Below are 19,803 nucleotides of genomic sequence, written 5' to 3' on the forward strand. Positions count from 1 at the left end.
TATAAATTCAAATATATTTTTTTTTTTTTAAAAAGATATTTCCTATATAAGGTAAGCATTACAGGTCCTTATGATGAATAAAAAGGTTTATTTGGCCATTTTCACACCTATTTTGACAAATTCACTTGGCACTCAAAGTGCCAAGTAGCTGCTGGCTGGGGAACAGTGGCTGGTGACACAAACATGGATGCATCTGATGGGAGGAGGTCAGAGGTACCCTCGATGCCAGGGAGGAGGGCATAGATTACTTAGACTGCTGTCCTGGCTGCGTTGCTGCTCTAACTTGTAGCAGCAGAGACGGCGCGTTACCAGCCTGGCACCGTCTTGCAATCCTTGCTCCAGGTCCCCCTTTCTGGTTTCTCGGTGCTCAAAGTGGCAGTATGCCATACCATTGTATACCGCCCTACTTCGAGCACTGCTATAAGGACTATAATATGATTTAAATCATAGCTGGCAGATAGCAGACATAACTAATATTAATATACACAAATACTCTATGGTCACGTGCTGTGCAGAGTACTTGGCAGGGCCGATGCAGGGTTTTTCGTCACCCTATGCAAGACCTCAGGTGACAGTGTGGAGGTGGCACCTTAGATATTCAACACTGCTGGAGCCCTTAGAGCCTATGTTAGAGTCAGCCCTGCGGGTCCTCCTAGATATGCACCATGAATGGAGCAAGGTTCTATCATGGGATGAAGTAGGACACATGCCCTTGATGACTCGGTTCTCTCCCAGAAATTACTGTTCAAAAGCAGACAAGTGTGCATTATTTTCATCATCAAATAGATGACACAATTGGCCTACATCTGGTTCACTCGCAAAAGCAAATTCACTCTCTAATGGGCCATGTGCACTGCAGGTGAGGCAGATGTAACATGTGCAGAGATTTAGATTTGGGTAAGTTATTTTGTTTCTGTGCAGGGTAAATACTGGTTGCTTTATTTTTACACTGCAATATAGATATCAGTTTGATGTACAAATCCCATTCAAATCTATCTCTGTCTGCACTGGTTACATCTGCCCCACCTGCAGTGCACATGGTTTTGTCCATTAGAGAATTAGCTTTTTGCATGTGAACCAGAATCAGGCACAACGTGCATGATAAATCACTTGGCTTTAAATTAAGTTTCACGGAGGTGGGTGTAGTTTGTTGCCTCATTATAGCATTGCCCTAGCCATGTCCATTACCACAGACTATACCAACAATAAATAGTAGCGCTATTAAATTATTCTACAAGTTACTGCAATAATAGAAAACCATTATTTAGAATGAAAAGTAATTACTGTATGCTTAAGAGGAATTTCTTAAAGACAGCCATTTAAAGCATTGTATGCAGCTACCAATGTTTAATGCTGCTACAGTGACACCTAGTGGCCTCACTTGGGAACCACTGCAGGACTTCTGTATTGGAAATGGTGGGGGCAGCTGCCTCTCCTGATTCACTCCAAACAGTTTTTTTTTTTGGTGATAGTTTCTAGTGACAAGTCTGCGCTACTGCCAAAGTGAATGACTAAGCAAGTGTTTTTCAAAATGTGAAAGCATGTAAATTATTGTGGGGTACAGAAAAATGTCTAATGTGATTTTTAATAAAGTTTTAATAGAAATATAAAAGCACATCCCTCTGCAAGTTATGCTAATTAAATACCTCCAAGTGCATGATTATGTGGCATTGTATATCTCCCCGTGCTGACGTAGGTTCTCTTATTTCCTCTAACATTCAGAAATAAAAATATACTGATTAAATTGTTTATCATATATAAAGTGATGGGAGATCACAGAGCACAATTCAACAGTTTTTTATCTTTAGTCGTGCTTGTTGCGCCCAAACAGTCCAGGTGTAGCGGTGTAACACAGCTAAAACCATCCAAAGAGTTGGGAGGGATGTGGACAGTGGTAAATGGGAGTCCAAACTGGTCACTTACCTCATTCCAGCTTGCCACCACTGGGGCTGGGAGACTAAATGCTATTGCCAATGGCTATTCCAGCCTGAACAGAGCAACAATTGAATTACTCGTTTGGGTACCATCTAGTAGCTGCGGGCAGGAAATACAATTGAATTCCCCCAAGATTTCTGAAATTTACTGTGAGGGGAGAGCCCTAGGTTCTGCCCTGAGACCTGATATTTTAACCTTTTATTATTCATATATTTAGGGGCTGAAAATTAAATCCACATGAACTTCATTGCAGATGCTTGTCAACACAGATGTGCTAATTCAGGGGTGGACTAATCTGGAGATCTACCAACAGTCCATGTTTTCCCATCACCTGTTCATCTGTAGAATGTATCTGTTAGGAATGACTAAACCTGTGCACCAGATAGGTAGTCTGCAAATTGTGAACCGTTAGTTGATCTTGAGGAGAGGTTGGGTCAGCACTACTCTAATTGGATAGCAAAAAGTTGCGACCGTAGGTTAATTAACAGTGTTCAGCAGTTTTAATCCAACTCACAGCTAATTGAATTGGAATCATAAACATGATAAGTCGTAAATAAATGATAGATGTCTTTTTAGAACTCCTCACCCCAGTTGATTGAAATTTTAGGCCACCTAAATGCCGCCAACTCCCATTTTATGCCACACTGTGCATCCTGCTGTTTAACAGCCTGAGAACTATTTGGAGAAACATACCAGCAGATGCTTCGTGAGTGCATCAGATCTTGAATGAATATTATATGTAAGCAACATTACTGGCACAACTGGATAAAAGGGGAGAAGCTATATCCTAAGTGTGGCTGGTAACAGCTGCGGTCCCCAGCACGACCACCCAGCGGTGGCGACACCAGTGGCCTGAGGATACAGGGGACATTCCCCGGCCACTACACCCCCTGGCAGACGCTGGGATCAGAGGAGGAACTCACGGCCTGCACAGCAGAGGAGACTCCCGACCTGCAGGCCCCGGTTGAAGACCTCTGGTGGGCTGTGAGGACCCGTTAGCCCCCACCTGATGTCCTAGCTCCAGGTGAACCCTGCAGCACCCCCCGGGGGAGCCCCTAAGAAGGGGGTATGGTGCCAGTATTAGGAGGCAGCGTCAGTTATCAACCCCCCCTCCATGGCCTCACTGACGCCCCCCAAAACACATGCACACTGACTGCTGCCCAGTGAGAGGCAATGTTCAAGATGGCGCCGCGGATGGCTGCCTAGGATCTGTGTCGCTCAGCCAACATTTTTATGTACCCCGTAACCCTGTCGTGTCCTTACCTGTCCACTTGTTTTTTTTCCCCTCCTATCTGGCTGTTGCAGTGACCGAGTGGCACCGTAGATGGCTGCCTAGGTGCTGCACAGTTCAGCAAATATATAGGCACATATCTGTACTGTCACTTGTTCCTACCCTGGCTGTTGCACAGCAATCCAAATCTAATTCCTAGTATACGCAAGTATACCTGGCCTATGAAGCGGATTCTGATTTTAGGTTGGCTCGCAAAAGCAAAATCGGTCTCTAATGGGCAAAACCATGTGCATTGCAGGTGGGGCAGATGTAACATGTGCAGAGAGTTACATTTGGGTGGGGTCTGCTCAAACTGAAATCTATATTTCAGAGTAAAAATTAAGCAGCCAGTATTTACTCTGCACAGAAACAAATTAACTCGCCCAAATGTAAGGCTCTCTGCACATGTTACATCAGCACCACCTGCAGTGCATATGCTTTTGTCCATTAAAGCAAACAAACTTCTGCAAACCAACCTGACTCACCCCTTTACAGCCCTTTCTATAAGGTTTCTATGTAGATTGGTAGGAAGACCGCAATAACTCACCATAAACTTAGGGGAATCTGAATTATTTTACACTTCATTAAAACTATTAACATGTAAAAGGGAATATTTTGTCACATATTTATTCACAAGGTCACACAGTCAGGAGCATAAAGAAATACTAAGTCAAATACCCATTATTACAAAACAAACATTTATTAAAGCAAACATTTTCTAGCATTTTTTTTTAATTTCTATACATATTTTTTATTATTATTTTTTAAATAATACAAGGTGCAGACACTTAACTCGAAACCCACAAATTAACCTAAAACCTACATGGTCATACTCCTTCAAGTGTACTTATCGCCTGCACACCAAATAGGCAGCCATCTTGAATAGTTCCTATTCACCAGGAATCTGGGACATTGCTGAATCATGAGGTACAAAATGGCTGCCAACACAGAGTGCAGGTACCTTCTATCACATCACAGAAAGTGCAAAAAGGAACAAAAGCTACTCTTCCTAAAGCATTAAAAAACAATATCATGGTTAAAGTAGCAAAAAAATATATATTAAGTTAAATATGAGGCTGTCTTTATTATAGGACATTAATGAGTTCATTATGTTAAAGTTTAATAGAAGCATTTAAAAATAATATCTTATTCTAAAGCGCAAAGTAGAGTAACAATGTAGGGAAAAGAAAGAAAGCAAAAACAGTGGAAAAATGTATTACATAGTTTGCAGTAACCTGGTTTTTGGAAATGTGCCTTTCATGAGCTAAATAAAGGCTGGGGTTATTTTAACAAATAAAGTGCAGTAAACGGGATAAGGTCATTGGGTCACCATCAACTAGGTTGACATGGGGAAGGTCAACAGTGAAAATGTCAACTTTTTTTTTTTACTGTTTATTGAGCCGACATGTGCCGACAGGCAGTATTTAATGCCCTATTATCCACTAGGGCTTGGTGAGAGAATAAAATATCCTGTCCGAAGCAAGATGTGAGTGGACGCGGTGGTACATTTTGGTGTCCATGACGATACAACATGTACCGACAGGCGATATTTCATGCCCTACCATCCACTAGGGCGTGGTGGGAGAAAAAAAAACAAAAAAGTTTTACTGTTTGTTGAGTGTGTTGATATTTGGGTAAAAACCTAATGACCCTGTCGATCTTAAGTCACGTCAACCTTTTTGTATGTCAACCTAACTTGCTGGTGACCCAATGATCCATACCCCAGTAAACAATAGGGAAGGGAACACTAATCTGTAAACATCACATGAACAGCTTAGCAGGACAGCAAATATAGAAACGCCTAAGCAACTCTTATTTACTGGCCCAGTGACTCTGTGCTTGTCAACGGAACAACAATTGCAGGGATGTACGGTATGTAACCTACAGACACACAAGCTTGTGGTACATAATATGGCCTATCTTCTGTAGACCAGCACCAAACTATAAACTGAAGGGGGAGGGGCTAGGATCAATATTCTTTACTTGGGATAACATGGGATTACTGTTGGATGCCCAAGTGGGTAGATTATCCTCAGCTACAATTATTAATTAAGTTTGCTGACATTAATGGAGAAATCCCATGAAAAATAAATTAATAGGATTTTTGTTTAAAATACAAATATGCCTTATCACTTTCATCCCAAACAGATTTACATTTAAGAAAGAAAGAAAAAAAAGAAAAAAAGAAAAAGAAAAAAAAAAACTATTGAATAAACACAAGTCGGATTTTAATGGATTCTAGAGTGGGGGTCTCTAGAACCCAGATTTTAGATACAGCTAGAAGTCCTTCATCAACAGAATCGAGAAGGGGCAGTATGGAATCAGAAGCTGCTGGAGGTACCATTAGCCCTGGTCGTGTAGGGCTTTAAAGTCAGTAAGCCAATGTTACAGCCAGCCAGTGAATGGAGCAGAGGATGGATGTTATATGACTGGAACAGGGCTGTTATTCTGTACCAGACGCAAGCAATGTGATTATTTTGCTTAACCTGCATAACCTACCACCGGCAATCTAATTGAATAGCCTGGGAAAAAAAAACCCTAAAGAGAAAAATCTGGAAAGAAAGCAAAAAACATTTATTTTTCACTCTGATGCCTCTCATATAATTTGACAGCTTGACCCATCTAGTCTGCCTCTTTTATAGCCTTAAGGTTACCGCAGAATTATTTGATTGTAAAAACATCCTAAAATTACTCCACTGTGTTAGCCTCTACCACCTCTGATAGGAGACTATTCAACTTACCCACTACCCTTCCTATGAAGTTATTTTTCCTTTAATTTCCTTTGAACCTGCTTCCCTCCAGTTTCAGTGCATGCCATTCTACTTCTTCCTCAGATAAAATAATGTAGATTTAATTGTTGCAGACTATAAGAAGCAGGATGCTATTTAACTTTGGTCTTGTTTCTTGAGACTACTATTAATTATTGATAATTCTCTTTACACCGTATCATGTAAGTACCAGTCACTTGGCAGAGGGGCTCTGGAACATCAATTTGAGCTCTGTTTTCATTGTCAAATTGAATCTCCCCCTCCTCTGCCATCACATGGCGTGGAAAGAGCCTGTGTATGTGTAGCAGTATGACTGACTGGCAGCCACATTTGTTTTTCTTAGTTATCTATCTAGATCAGTTGCAAGCGTAGCCTAACCTAACCTAACTTGCGAATAAAAGAAAATAAAGATAACGCAGCTGTGTAGGATTGCTCCTTTAAATTTGAACTTGACCAGATCCCAGCTTTGCATACATTGCACTGCCAAACAAATGATTTAGTCAAATAAACACCCATATGTGCTTGCTGAACTGCATTTAAAAGCCATGGGCAATAATATGGAGTTGACCCTCTCCTCCCCCCAGCTTTGTTTGCATGGGACATTTTCCTGCTGAGAGAAGACCAGTTAGCAATGGGTGTAAGTGACAAGGCCCAACACACCAGTTAGAAAGTGTGTCCACATACAGTTGGCCATGTTGTGTATGTGTAATCTGACATAGGGCCTTATTCTGGTTCACTCTCAGAGGTAAATTCCTTCTTAGATGGACAAAACCATGTGCACTGCAGGTGGGGTAGATGTAACTTGTGCAGAGAGAGTTAGATTTGGGTGGGGTTTTACATCAAGGTGAGATCTAAATTGCAGTGTAAAAATAAAGCAGTCAGTATTTACCCTGCACAGAAACAAAATAACTCCCCCAAATCTAATTATCTATGCACATGTTGCATCTACCCCCTGCAGTGCACATGGTTTTGTCCATCCAAGTAGGAATTTGCCACAAGGAGTGAACTAGAATAACCGCCATAATGACCTACAGTAATAGCTGGTCAACACTACAGAAGTTATAATAACAATCCCACTAGAAATGCCAAGCATCAAAAAGAGATGAACATCAAACAGTTTTAAATACTCCTATGCCATGCCGAGGCAGAAGGTCCTGTTTATTGGAGAACAGTTGGCAGTTGTCACATTCACAAACATATTTACATTTCAGACTAACCATACGATATCAGGACAAGATTTTGTACACCATTACTATTCCTATGTCTATTATCCTAGTCTCAGAACAATGCTCCCAATGTCTTCCTAAAGGGGTTTTCTGCAATTGTATTGCACCCATATCACCCTTGTTCCCAATAACAGGAGTTTGGCACAGTTGCGCCAATCCTGCAATCAGCAGAGAGTTTTCAATCACTAGGTTTGGATTTCTCCTGCTCTAGAAACCCAGACAGCTCTTAATAAAGGGACCGGCAGCGGGGTCCCTTTATTAAGACTCAGCCACTTTCCCTATAAAGGGAAAAGCGGATTAAGATGCATGCTATAGTGGGTAACCCCATTGTAGTATACCCATCACCCGCACAAAGTGCTTGGGCCAAGCCAATATTCAGGACAATGCAACTGGTGAATTCACTAGGAACTAGTGACAGGCCAAGGTTCTGCTTTACATTGACAGGTCTGTAGTGCATAGTGGAAATCATGCCAACCACCGTCACAGTGGAAACACACACCGTTCGTCCTGATAAGCACCAGAAACAGTCACATAAATATATCTGTGAAATACATAAGCAGTATAAATAACAGAAGGAAGCCAGACAAAAGGATATAGATTGAGTAAAACTTGCAGATCTTCTCACTAGATAAGCTTGCCATTGCTTTTATTTACGCTTGAGCATGGCATCCATTTCAGGGAAGGAGTTAGTGACCACACAATGGGGGAGACTTTTCCGGATCTCATCTATGCCTTTGGTCTCGAAAAAGATTCCATTGAGATTAAGATAGTTTAGGGCGGGCAAGCTAACACACACAGCTATAACAGAGTTTGAGGAAAAACAGAAGCAGTACTCCAGCCACAACTTCTCCAGTGTCTTAACACCGGCCAGGCACGCCAGCCCAGCATCCGTGAGAGAGCGGAAATCAGTCAGCGCCAAGGCCCGTAAGTGCTTCAAGTGGCAGCCTATCAAGTGCAGAGTGATGTCTGTTATGTTGCAGTCGTGCAGTTTTAAGTGCTCTAATCCTTTAAGGTAAGGAATTGCTTTCTGTATACCAACGTCATTTACTCGGTAGGTTCCTGAAAGGTAGAGGGTCTTAAGTGCCGACTGACTGCAGATGGTCTCCAAATGGTGGCTGGAGAAGGACGACACATTGTTCACAATAAGATTCTCTAATTTTGGGATAGTTCTGTTCTTGGTCGGAGATGCTTTGAACCAGGTCAGTGGGATCTCACATTGCGACAGCTCCAGCGTCTTTAATGTGGATGGTAAACAGTCGTAGCTGAGAGAGCGGAGGCTCATTTCCTCCAGGTGGAGGTTCTCAAGGGTGGGATAACGCTTCTCGAGAACTTGGAGAACAGCTGGAGTTAGGAACTCCTGCTTCTTCACTGAATGTAAGAGACCCTTGAGCTTCAGTGTCTGTAGGCTGGTTCCAAGCCAGTGTCTCACTAGGTGCCACAGGATCTTTGAATTAAGCTGTTAAATACAAATACAATATCATCAATCTTACACAGGACAGACTATTTACGGTCACAGAAAGAGCAACGGAGTCTATTGATAATTCTGTTTTTGACCAGCCCTGATCTTTAGAACGTAAACATTATATAATGTAATGCTGCTGTAAGGACTCATATGTGTGTTGGATATTAAAGTCAAGATCTCATATGTCAATAGCTAGCTCAGGCTCCAACCAATACTTTACATTACATTGTTGGTGTGATTAAAAAAAAAAAAACTGGGGGGTGGGGGGGGACGGGGACGTGGAGAGTTTTATTTCTAGAACACAGTATAATGGGAAAGAAAAAATAAAAAGGGGATCAAAATTGTCAGGAAGAGAAAGAAGTAGAGAAAAGAAGAAAGATGGGCATAAGAGACAAAGATGGATAAAAAGGGGAAGAGAGGAAGTCAGACAATAAAACCTAAAAAAAAAAAAACCTGTAGGCACATTTGGACAACAGAAGCCATCCTGGGAAATTTACCAAGATGGGAGTTCTGTTTCAGATGGGAAGTTGCTATGGGCAACAAGATTCTATTTATTCTCTTCTAGAAGGTGCCATATAAAAGAAGTAGATTCTGATTGTTGGCCCTTAGCAACATTCCATCTAAATTAGAACCCCCAGGAGAGAAGGTTAACATCTCTTATTGTACAATTGTTCCCTGAAAATGGTAAATAAAAACATATTTAAAATCGATCTCATTATAGTACACATCGGTGTTGCCATAATTACATTTTCCCTATTTACAGTTTACTGCAGCTCTAGCAAATAAGCAGAGTTCCACAAACTTTTGTAAATATCTGATTAAACATAAAACAAAATTAGTGTCAAGAATTTATGACAGAAAATATGGCGGTAAAATGCATGAAAAAAAATGTACGCATAAATGAATGACAAAAACCTGAAATAAAAAAAAAAAAAAAAAAACAACAAAAAGAAAAAAAAAAACTTTTAATTTTTTCTCTCTGTAAAAACTGAAAAAAAAAAATTGGACTAACATGCCAGAGGAATTTGCATTGTACCTTCAGGACTCTACTGATGGGAGAAAATGTGAAACTTTAGAGCTATGCAAATGGTCTGGTCTGCTGAATGCATTATGTGCAGTTTCATTTTGGAATTAAAATTTTAGCTCAGGCCAGTTTCATATGTAATATTTACAGTTTTTGCAGCCACATTACGGTTAGTGAGAGTTGGTCTGAACTCTGGCCCCTCCCACTAATGTCAGTGATGTCACTCCTGAGAGTCCTGACAGCTAACGATTACATCACGGATGGTATAACATTTGCAAACACATAAAAGGCTACTTTATAGGACCTGGCATATGCAGCCACTTCAGTTCACTCCAGCTCCTGCATGCGATCGTATACTTAGCCTGTTTTCAGTGAGCCTCCGAGCCTCTCCGATTAAGGTCTGTCTGGCAACTCGCTACAGGGGGAACCTGGCGGTAATGGATTATATAGATGTCCTGTACATTCAACAAACTAAAAAATGATGTAAACTTTGCAATAACACCACACATCTGTTTTCTGCTTCACAACACCTAACATGTGGCTGGTAACTGGTTGTAGCTCCGTCTACTTAAAATGCAAAGCAAAACCCCAAAAACACAGTTTTAAATACACAATGTTAAACAAAAAATATATTTAGTATATAATAACGTAATAGGGTGTGGATTGAAAAGTCTACCGTGTCTAGGCAGACAGTCAATAGAGTCGACAACAAAAGGTTGACAGAAAAGGTAGCCATTCAATAAATTGACAGAGTAAAAAGGTTGACATTTTCACTTTTTTTGGGGGTGTCAAGTCGACATGGACCCCCAATTAGCGTAATGCACACCCTTGCATGGCTCACGGTGATGCGGCATTCCCAGTTCACGTGGGGCGCAAAGTATGAAAAGTCCAAAATAATTGTGAGAAATTAATGTTTACCTTGTGGCGTCGACCACTGCAGACCTTTTAACAACATGCCGTACTATAAAGGCCTTCTGGAGAAGTAGAACTTGCATATCAATATTGAAGATGACAGAACACTGAGAACTTGTACTGAATTCAATAAATATTTGCCACCTACACACATTTCCTCTAGCAACAGTGTATATTTCTTCGATATTGGTGAACCAGAATTTCAGAGAAACAGGCTGGAGCTATTTAGGCGACATATCACACCTGTATCACTGTGTCCATCATTAGGTCATACATATAGGGAACTATTGAATCCCGAGTCACGACGGTCGATCAGGCCCGTTTTAGTTTTGTGCGACCGCAGATCGCCATTCAATGTCCCGCTTCACGATCGGTGAAAGGGGGGCATGTCTGCGCAAACGCCCGTGGATTGTCGATATTCGGGCGCAATCGCGACAGTTCACGGCCAAAATCGACAAAACGGGCCCGACTGCTTTTAAAAGCAGTCATGCCCATTCTGTCAATCTGCCTCTTCAATGCTGTCGGGAAAGACAGCACTGAATAGGCGGTCGCCGCTATTTCCCCCGTCGCAAATAGGGGCCGGGATTGAATCGGGTGAGGATAGCTGGGACCAGATTATAAATGCCACTTTGGGTAGGTTTATCTCTGCTTCACCTCTATAGTCTGCAATAAAACCAGCTGCAATAAAACCAGCCTGAAACTATCTCATGAACCTGCCAGAAGCGGTTAATGTCATGCTTATGGCTAACTAACTGCAGCACATAGATGGCAGGAAATGCCAACATTATCACGAAGATCTTATCGAAACAGCTGCACGAACTGCCTAGGAGGAAGCAGATGAATAGAAAGTTGTGTATTACAGTATGATGTATTGGTTTGCTTCCACTCATACAAGCCCTGCATTATGTGCAGGACAGACATGCCTACAGTTGTGCTTAGAGGCAGAAATCTGACAGGAGGCTAACCAGTGTCTCATGTGACCGGCCTATAGCTGTGATGCTAAAACCATTACAAGCCATGTTCTGAATTGAATGAAGCACAAGAAGGAACACACTGACCAAACGTGTTTATCTGTAAGACTATGGGTGGAATGCACTTAGCCACAATAGATTACCTTGGGCTAATTTAGGCCTGGCCAACCTCTGGCTCTCCCGTTGTTGTGATACTACACATAGCAGCAGGTCTTGCCACAGTTTTAGTATTTCTTAATAGCAAAACTGTGGCATGGCATGCTGGGATGTGTAGTTTCACAACAGCTGGAGAAACACAGGCTGCCCAGGCGAATTGATATCATGGGGCTATACAATTACCCCCAAGCCAGGACTATTATTGGGATAGTTCAGCGGGTCCAAAAAAAAAAAAAAAAAACCCTCTCAGATTACGTATGAATAAGTGTGTGCCACGAGTCAAAATTGAAAAACTCTGAGCGTTGACACTTGAGGCTAACTTCCATTTTCAGATGCAGGAGGTTATCTGGTGGAATAAAAATCTGGCAGATCTTTTCTCATATACATGAAAGGGCCCATTTTTTATTTCTCATCTAGTGGGTTGCGAGACAATAGAAGAATGGAAATACCAGATTAATTTTTCCAATTTTTCTTAAAATATGAAATGAAGTAATTATCTTACTCCTCTTTTGTAATGGGGCAAATGTATTGTAAGCAATGTCATTTTTGCTTTAATGTTAATGTAACCCCTGCACCCATCTAGCACCCTGAGGGCTGATTCAGAATTGGAAGAAAAGCAAAAGAATAAACAGAAGTAACTGTGATAATATCACATGCGACTGGATGGTGGGGAGATAAAACGTGTAGAGATTTGGAAGAAATGTGCCCAAACACTGTCCATCCTTTGTGGCCCATAAAACGGAAACAGAGAACCATCTATAGACAAGTCCTCATGCACTGAATGTGCATTCACCACTGCAGCAAGATTCAGAAGAGTTGTATAACAAATTAAACGAGTGCAGTCATGAAGCGGTTTAGTCATATTGTATAGTGACTAAGATGCATATTTTCACATAGAAGACGCAAAGAAGCAGCTTCTTTACTCTGCATAACTCGTTCGCATTAGGCTCCCTGCGTAGAATGACGTTATCGAGGTTAGGTGTTTGAAGACACATGACCCATATATCCATTATGCTGAGTGGGAGGTGCACACCTCCTTTCCCTGCAGCGATGGAGACGGGACAAATCCCAAGGAGAGGAAGATATTTGCATTGCCAATGGGGGTAAGTACAGTGATATGATAACGATATGTTACTAACAAAATATAGTAGGGGTGGCATAAGATTACCGAGAAAATCAACTGGAAGAAAAAGAAAAGGTCAGCAGCTGAGACTAGTAGAACAGGCCGAATACCTCAGAAAAGAGACTCCAGCGAGACAAGTGTGCAGCGTGTAATTGGTCTGTGGGGGATGAACAAGGCAAAAAAAAAACCACTAAGATCTCTCGGGACTGCAGGTTAGTTGAGAAAATGAAGGATACTCTTAAAAGACAGCAGATTATGTAAAAATGGATTGTCTAATTCAAGTAATCTTGCGCCATATGGTGCCAAATAAATAGGAATAAGGACAGGTGTAGGAGTGAATTGGAACACCAAAGCAAGCATTCTTCACAGACAATGGAGTTTATCAATTTCTGAAAATGTTCAGAAGTTAACTGCACCAACCCTATTGCCATCATTAACTAGAGGTTTTATATCTAGATTTGTAGATGTGGTAACATGTCAGAGCACTCAGAAGCGTTATTTCTACTGTTGCAATACCCCTTCCACACATAAATCCCAGGTCTGAACCGGGTTAACATGGGTTCTAGCCTCGGCTCACCTACTCAGCCATTTTTTTGCATACATTTGATCCGTTATTCCCGAGTCATCCTCTTTAAAATTGCACACGTGTCCTCTGCACAACATGTGTGACGTCCTTAAACGTGGAAAGCTTTTACATCATCATTGCACAGCGCTTTTCAGCATAACCCATGTAGAATAACCTGAGCTCCCCCTTTCACACCGCAGTGTATCCATGTCAGTCCCAAGAATAACTGTTGTAACGACCCAGGGTGCGGAACCTGGGTTTACCCTTTCATACCAAGACAAGCGCCAGGTTTGCCCAGCAATACACAGGACAAAAACTTGGTGTGAAAGCATTATAGATTACTTGCTTAGAACTCACCTCCAATTCACAGTAGTGCACCCAGTTTCTAACTTAGCGGATTTGCAATTGGGCTTAAGAACCACATTCCCCATCTGGGAGAGGACATCAGTTGGTCCACCGCCCATGGTTTCCAAATACCAAGAGATCCACAGGGTGAGGTTAGCTCATCTAACTGTTGATGAGCCAGTAGATAGCCAACTAGTACCGCAATGGAGATAGAAACCAGAACCAAGCTACATTAACTCTCCAGGAACCATGGCTCTGCGCTAACCAATACAGGCAACTTACCAGGCCACGTACTCTGTGCAGTGTCCGTCTCCTGGGGGTTCTCCAGCTGCAGACTCTGGTAACCTTGTAGTCTTATCATGAAACTAGGCAACAGGATCTCATAATCTCGCAGCTTCTTCAGTAACAACTGGGGTCACACAGCCATGGTATCAGGACCGGGATTGGCTGATCCTATCTCCACAGCGGGAGATTTAAAATTGGCTGATCAAGACAGAAAAAGCGCTCTCAAATCTGGTACTTATACCCTGAAACGGGGTTATGTCCTCATAGAGCAGGACTATTGCTTAATGGTACAGTCATAGGGTGTGGAAATCATCGTCTCCTCACTCACACATTCAGTCAGGATAAAGGTGTAGAGCAGACCACATTAAAACCCAGTTGCTCCATCTAAAATCTTAGTTGCCATGGTGACCAGTATTTGTCAAGCGCTGATCCAGCAACAGATTTCATGTTTTTTTGGAAAGTAATTTATATGGTTCTTTTTTGCGTACCTCTAGAAACGCACACTTAATGTAAAGAAAGGGCTTTATAGTAATTGGTATCTTCCATCCAACTAATATTCAATCTGATCAAATTGTTGTATTATCATCTTATACGTGTTATTATCATTCTATATATGTTATTGGGTAATTCATTTTAGTTGACAAAATATTGTCAGCGAGTACATTTACACTGATACCTGTGGAGCTCCCGGTCAAATCCAGGTGGAGGTACCGTTAGGATCTTAAATGTAACACCTCCACTAGCAGATGTTCCATATAATTAACTGTCATCATCACCACACACAAGTGCAGACCGTGTTTGTGGTCACCAGTTCCATGATCTGCACGTTAGGAAACCACAACATGAACAGGTGTCAGGTTTAATCTAGAACATTTTCCCACTGTGTTCCAGTTCAGTAAGAACAACGTTTACAGCAATAACACACTTTACATGAGCCATAATTAAATAAAGAACATTAACTGACCTTATAGGGTGTGAGATCAACATATCTCCACAGAGATTTGTCCAGAACCAGCCGCTTCCACCTTTTGCAGACTCTTAAATATATATATAAAAAAAAAAGTTCACGTTACAAGATTTGGTCATATAGACTATTGTTAATGAAAACCACTAAGAGGTGAGTTAAGTTGTATCTGATTAACGAAGCACCAGCACAATGCGGCTTTTACAGGATAAAGAAAACCAAGAAAAGATTTGTTTTTAAATTTATGGAACCTAAGTACATAGCAACTTTCGCCTATTTGCTTAGCGATCGGACTAGATTTAAGTAGATCACTTCTGTGTGTGAATGCCCCTTAGCGATGCGTGCCATCGCTTTCACTGGGCAAGTATGCTTGAAATATCTAGTCATGGCCAGTGTTCTCTCTATTGAGAACACGGGCAGTGACCGATTGCTCAGCACAAAGCTCTCATCGCCCCGTGTGTAGGCCCCTTTAAAAACTCACGGACTTAAATACATCTAAAATGATTAATTTATGCATAACAACAACACAAATGCATTATTATGCATTTTTAAGCCCGGTATAAACTTTCCAGGTTAAGGCCCTACCAGGAATTCTGGCAGTAGAAGAAACATGACATTACTTTAGACTTGAAGCCCTCACATGCACTGCCCTCTTCCCTGATTTGCATCTCCTCCCCACCAAACTCCTAACAACAGTAATACCCCTTTTACACCGAGGCAAATACCTGAGTTTTTGCCTTGTGGACCAGTGGGTCAGCGGTGGTGTAAAAGGTGTAGCTGAAAAACACCCCAGGTCCATTTCCCCATGAAGCCAGGGTGGAACATGGCGAGGACCCGGGTGGGCAGTGTAAATGGGTATGCCAGGTCATCCGACCCAGCTCCCGTTTACAGCAGTGGGGAAGCACAACCTCTGTACCGCAGCATCCTGCGGTCAGTATGGAGGTTGGGCAGGGGGCGCACACAGCTTCCGCTGCTGTACTCTGCAGACAGCAGCGGAGCCGGGGAGGAGATGAATGGATGCCTGTGTGTGGCATCCATTCACCTCGTGGACAGGGGCTAGGGGGGTGCACCAAGGCTGGGGGCAGCACAGCTGCCTACCTTGGTACCGAGCTTGCCCCCAGCGCAGCGATCCCAGCACCGCAGTGTAAACAGGGCAAATCCCGGATCCGACTCCGATTGGAACCGTGTTCCGAATACAGGATTTTGGTGTAAAAGAGGTATTCCAAACCTTTATGAATGAACGCCCTGCTGCTTATTTGGGTGGTATGACTACTGCTGCTACATTTGTCCATGTTCTGCAATGTACTGTGCCATGTGTAATGTTTTCATCATTCAGTTTATATATCCTGTAAGGAACTGTGGACCGTGCCAAGCACAAAAATAATAGTAACATCAATTAATTAGGATCAACGCTGCCAAGGGTATCCAATTATGCACAATCATAAATCGTAGGTAAATGCTTTGATCCAGCCTATCCAATTAGCCCCGATAAGCTAATGTGTGCCTCAGGAAAGCAAAACAAAATCTCTGAAAAGTGCTGGCTTCTATGCAAAGACATCTTTAATACATTTAAATCTCCCACAGTAATCACCACAACCACTATCGATAGCAGGGATCTTTGTTTCCAACTTTAAGACCAGTCTGACAAAGTCAGATATGAAACCGTATCCTCTTCCCTGAGTAATTACCTTCTCAATTCCTTTCTTGCACCATCTGGTAACAAATGAAGATAGAGTATCTTGCCTTATGTTTTTCTCCCAGCCAGTCTGTTCACAAGTCAGTCACCATCTCCTATGCTCATACCAAACTAATATAATATTTAACATTTCTAACTTTCATCAGTAACCTTCTTATCATTAGGAAAGCATTCTGCTATCACTCCTATTATTTATTGTGACACAAATGCTCTCTCATGTGACCCGTCCCATTATCTTTTTTATTTTAGGGAGAAAGGGTGGGGGGTGTTCAACTATCAGAATGCTGGAAGCCAGCAAATGGTACTCAATTGGACTATTTAATTGTTGCACCATTGGAGCACAACCGGCTGACCGCTCCCTGGGGGTGGATAGCTAAAGTGAGCAAAAAGTTTTTTGCATGGCTAAACCTGACCAAAATCGGAATAAAAAACGGCAATTGATTATCAGCCCACAATTTAGACTGGAGACTGGGAGGTGATAAGCAATGAATTCCCCTCTTTAACTGCGATAGCCCTGCAAGCTCCGTCTGGATCAGGGTACATACAGAGACAATATCAGCCCAATATGTCGTTTCCATGACATATTAGACATTGTTCAGTGTGTATGCCGATATGCGGGTGCCCACAAAGGCTAGCGACATAGCGAGGTTGCCCACCCTGGCAATAACGCTAGCGACATGACACATGAAAACTGGAACAATAATCGTTCCATTCCTACATTAGAGCCTTCTGATGTGTACTGTGGCATTGATATGTCGGTCCATCATCAGCTGCCATACTGGCCTGTACACATCATACCAGCGTGAAGATCCATGACACAGCAATACAGAAAAGCAGTACTTGTGTATCCAGAAAGGCTATAGAAGCTATCAGCACCACCTGTGGACCATATGTGATCATGCCCTGCTGGGACTTGTAGTACCACAGCGTTGCTAGCCGTAGTGGCAAAAGCACTGGGAGCAGGCTTAGGAGATGAGATAAAGTACCAACCAGCTCGTGTAACATGACAGCTAGGAGCGGATTTCCTTGTACTTTATCTCTCTCCTAGGCATAGACCCCTTAGTGAGGGGTAGAAGAACAAAGGAACATTGAAACCGAAACAGGGGAGCACGGTCCCTCCATCATGTCCCCTCACCTGCAGCTCCGGATCAGGTCCCGCACGGACAGAAAGCTCAGCACCTCTAGCAGGACACTATCCGGCAGCCACGACAGGGTCGGTGTCACAGAGATGACGCTGCCCAGGCCTGGGATCCCCGAGCTCTCCCCGCCGCACATCACCGCCGCAGCCGACGTCTTCATGATTTCCATGGACACGGCGGGCGCAATTTTTGGCGTCACTGAGGGCGGCTGTCAGCTGCGACACCATAGAGGCGGCTCCGCCACTGAGCAGAGCGTCTACACCACTTAGCCCAGGTATCCATGCACTACACACAGCACCATAGAGACGAACCCATCGCTGACCGCAGAGCGTCGTATCCTACTATCCTGGCGCTTCAAAGCACCATCATAGATAGAGCCAGCCTCACAGGACAGCGGAGCATTCGCAACAGCTGCCAGAGAGACTACACTGCTGGAGAACAGAGCGTCCACACATAGTTATATATTGGTTACAGCGCCGCCGGATGCAAAAGAAAATATCGCAAAAATAATAATAAAAAACAATGGAGGATTGTTCCTTGTCTTAAGATATAAATAAGTTTCACTTATTTATGTACAGTGGAATATTGCAATCACAAGTGGCAAGGATATAGCAACTGAACCTATATCCATTGCTGCTCTAGATGGTAGTTTAACGCAAGGCAAGTTTCTGTAGTGTAGTGGTTATCACGTTCGCCTAACACGCGAAAGGTCCCCGGTTCGAAACCGGGCAGAAACATTTTTTATATATAGATAATTAACTAATATTTTTTAATGTTTTTTTGAAAATTGATGTTTTTATCTTTCTGTTTGATTCTTTTTGCATGGCCCATAATAAAGAGAAATTCCAGACGAGTTATATTTCATAACTTTTAAAATAATATCAGTGTTATATAATACTTATGACATGGTGCTAAATAACTAGATAGATGAATAAAAAACATATATGGGAACAAAACATGTGCTCCAGGTGAGGCTCGAACTCACAACCTCGGCATTGCTCACAGGTCACTGTCATATAAGTACCGCGCGCTAACCGATTGCGCCACTGGAGCAGCTGAGACTGTAGTCTGCTGGGATGAGTGACATGGAACATGGAACAGATAGAGGTGTTTATGTGATGTGGGACAGTCACAGTGAGACCTCGGTGCTGTCGCATCATTGCAGGATGTCAGACTCTGTGGATTGGGTGGTGGGTGGTGGGTGGTCTAGTAGTGCATCAACACAGGGCATAGGAGGCAAGGGGAGGGGCAGAAAGACTGACAGCAAGAATTGGGTGGGAAGATAGAGTTAAGAAGAGACAGATAAAAGGAGGATGAAAGAGACAGTCCAGATAAACATAGGAAATATATATGGGAATAAATAATAATGTATTAATAAGGATGATAAAGTAGGCTTCCTGTATATGTACTGTAGTTGTGTGCAGATGTTAGCAGGGGTGTACTACCACCCAGTTAGATTTGCCTACAAAATGCTTAGCACTCCTATCTTCTGTATTAGTTCTGTATTATGTTGCTATGGATACCTGGAGATGTTATTGTGATGTCATTGGGGGTCATACTAATCTACTCTCGACATCTTGGGAAACTCCAGAATTTCAGTGAGATTTCTACCACTTGTTTTTCTGTCTTATATGTTGATATAAATAAATATATTTGATTGTTTGTTTTTTCATTTGAAGATAGAAATGCAACTACTTCATATTTACTTTGTAACGGTGCCCATACACGTACCGATTCTGCCGATGCGATGTGTGCTATGAGATGTGCGCTCTTGCGGCGTCTCATCGCACAGTACAACAAGTATATGCTGCACATACTTGTTGTACTGTCTTTTTATTGCATCACATCTCATGCAAAACGCATGCACAATGCATGCGATGCGATGCGATGCTAATTTAGCACAAAACGCATGGCGGAATCGGTGCGTGTATGGGCACCTTAACACATATTGACACAACAATC

At 42.3% G+C, this 19,803-nt stretch overlaps 1 protein-coding gene and 2 non-coding genes across 3 annotated transcripts; 1 reads left to right on the forward strand and 2 right to left on the reverse strand.

Annotated features, from left to right (window-relative positions):
• Positions 1 to 7,088: 7,088 nt before the first annotated feature.
• Positions 7,089 to 18,236, reverse strand: FBXL12 (F-box and leucine rich repeat protein 12). The gene is made up of 3 exons (XM_083185053.1): positions 17,838 to 18,236; positions 15,007 to 15,079; positions 7,089 to 8,655 (listed from the first exon to the last, which is right to left on the reverse strand). Exons 1-3 carry the CDS (start codon positions 18,008 to 18,010, stop codon positions 7,846 to 7,848), a joined length of 1,056 nt encoding a protein of 351 aa, XP_083041179.1. The 5' UTR covers positions 18,011 to 18,236; the 3' UTR covers positions 7,089 to 7,845.
• Positions 18,237 to 18,505: 269 nt separating this feature from the next.
• TRNAV-AAC (transfer RNA valine (anticodon AAC)) lies at positions 18,506 to 18,578 on the forward strand. The gene has a single exon. It is a non-coding gene; the product is annotated as a tRNA-Val (tRNA).
• Positions 18,579 to 18,801: 223 nt separating this feature from the next.
• TRNAI-UAU (transfer RNA isoleucine (anticodon UAU)) lies at positions 18,802 to 18,894 on the reverse strand. The gene is given in 2 exon segments: positions 18,802 to 18,837; positions 18,857 to 18,894. It is a non-coding gene; the product is annotated as a tRNA-Ile (tRNA).
• Between the last annotated feature and the right edge of the window lie 909 nt (positions 18,895 to 19,803).

Source organism: Crinia signifera, chromosome 4 (assembly GCF_055691185.1).
Source record: "Crinia signifera chromosome 4, ASM5569118v1, whole genome shotgun sequence".
Lineage (NCBI taxonomy): Eukaryota > Metazoa > Chordata > Amphibia > Anura > Myobatrachidae > Crinia > Crinia signifera.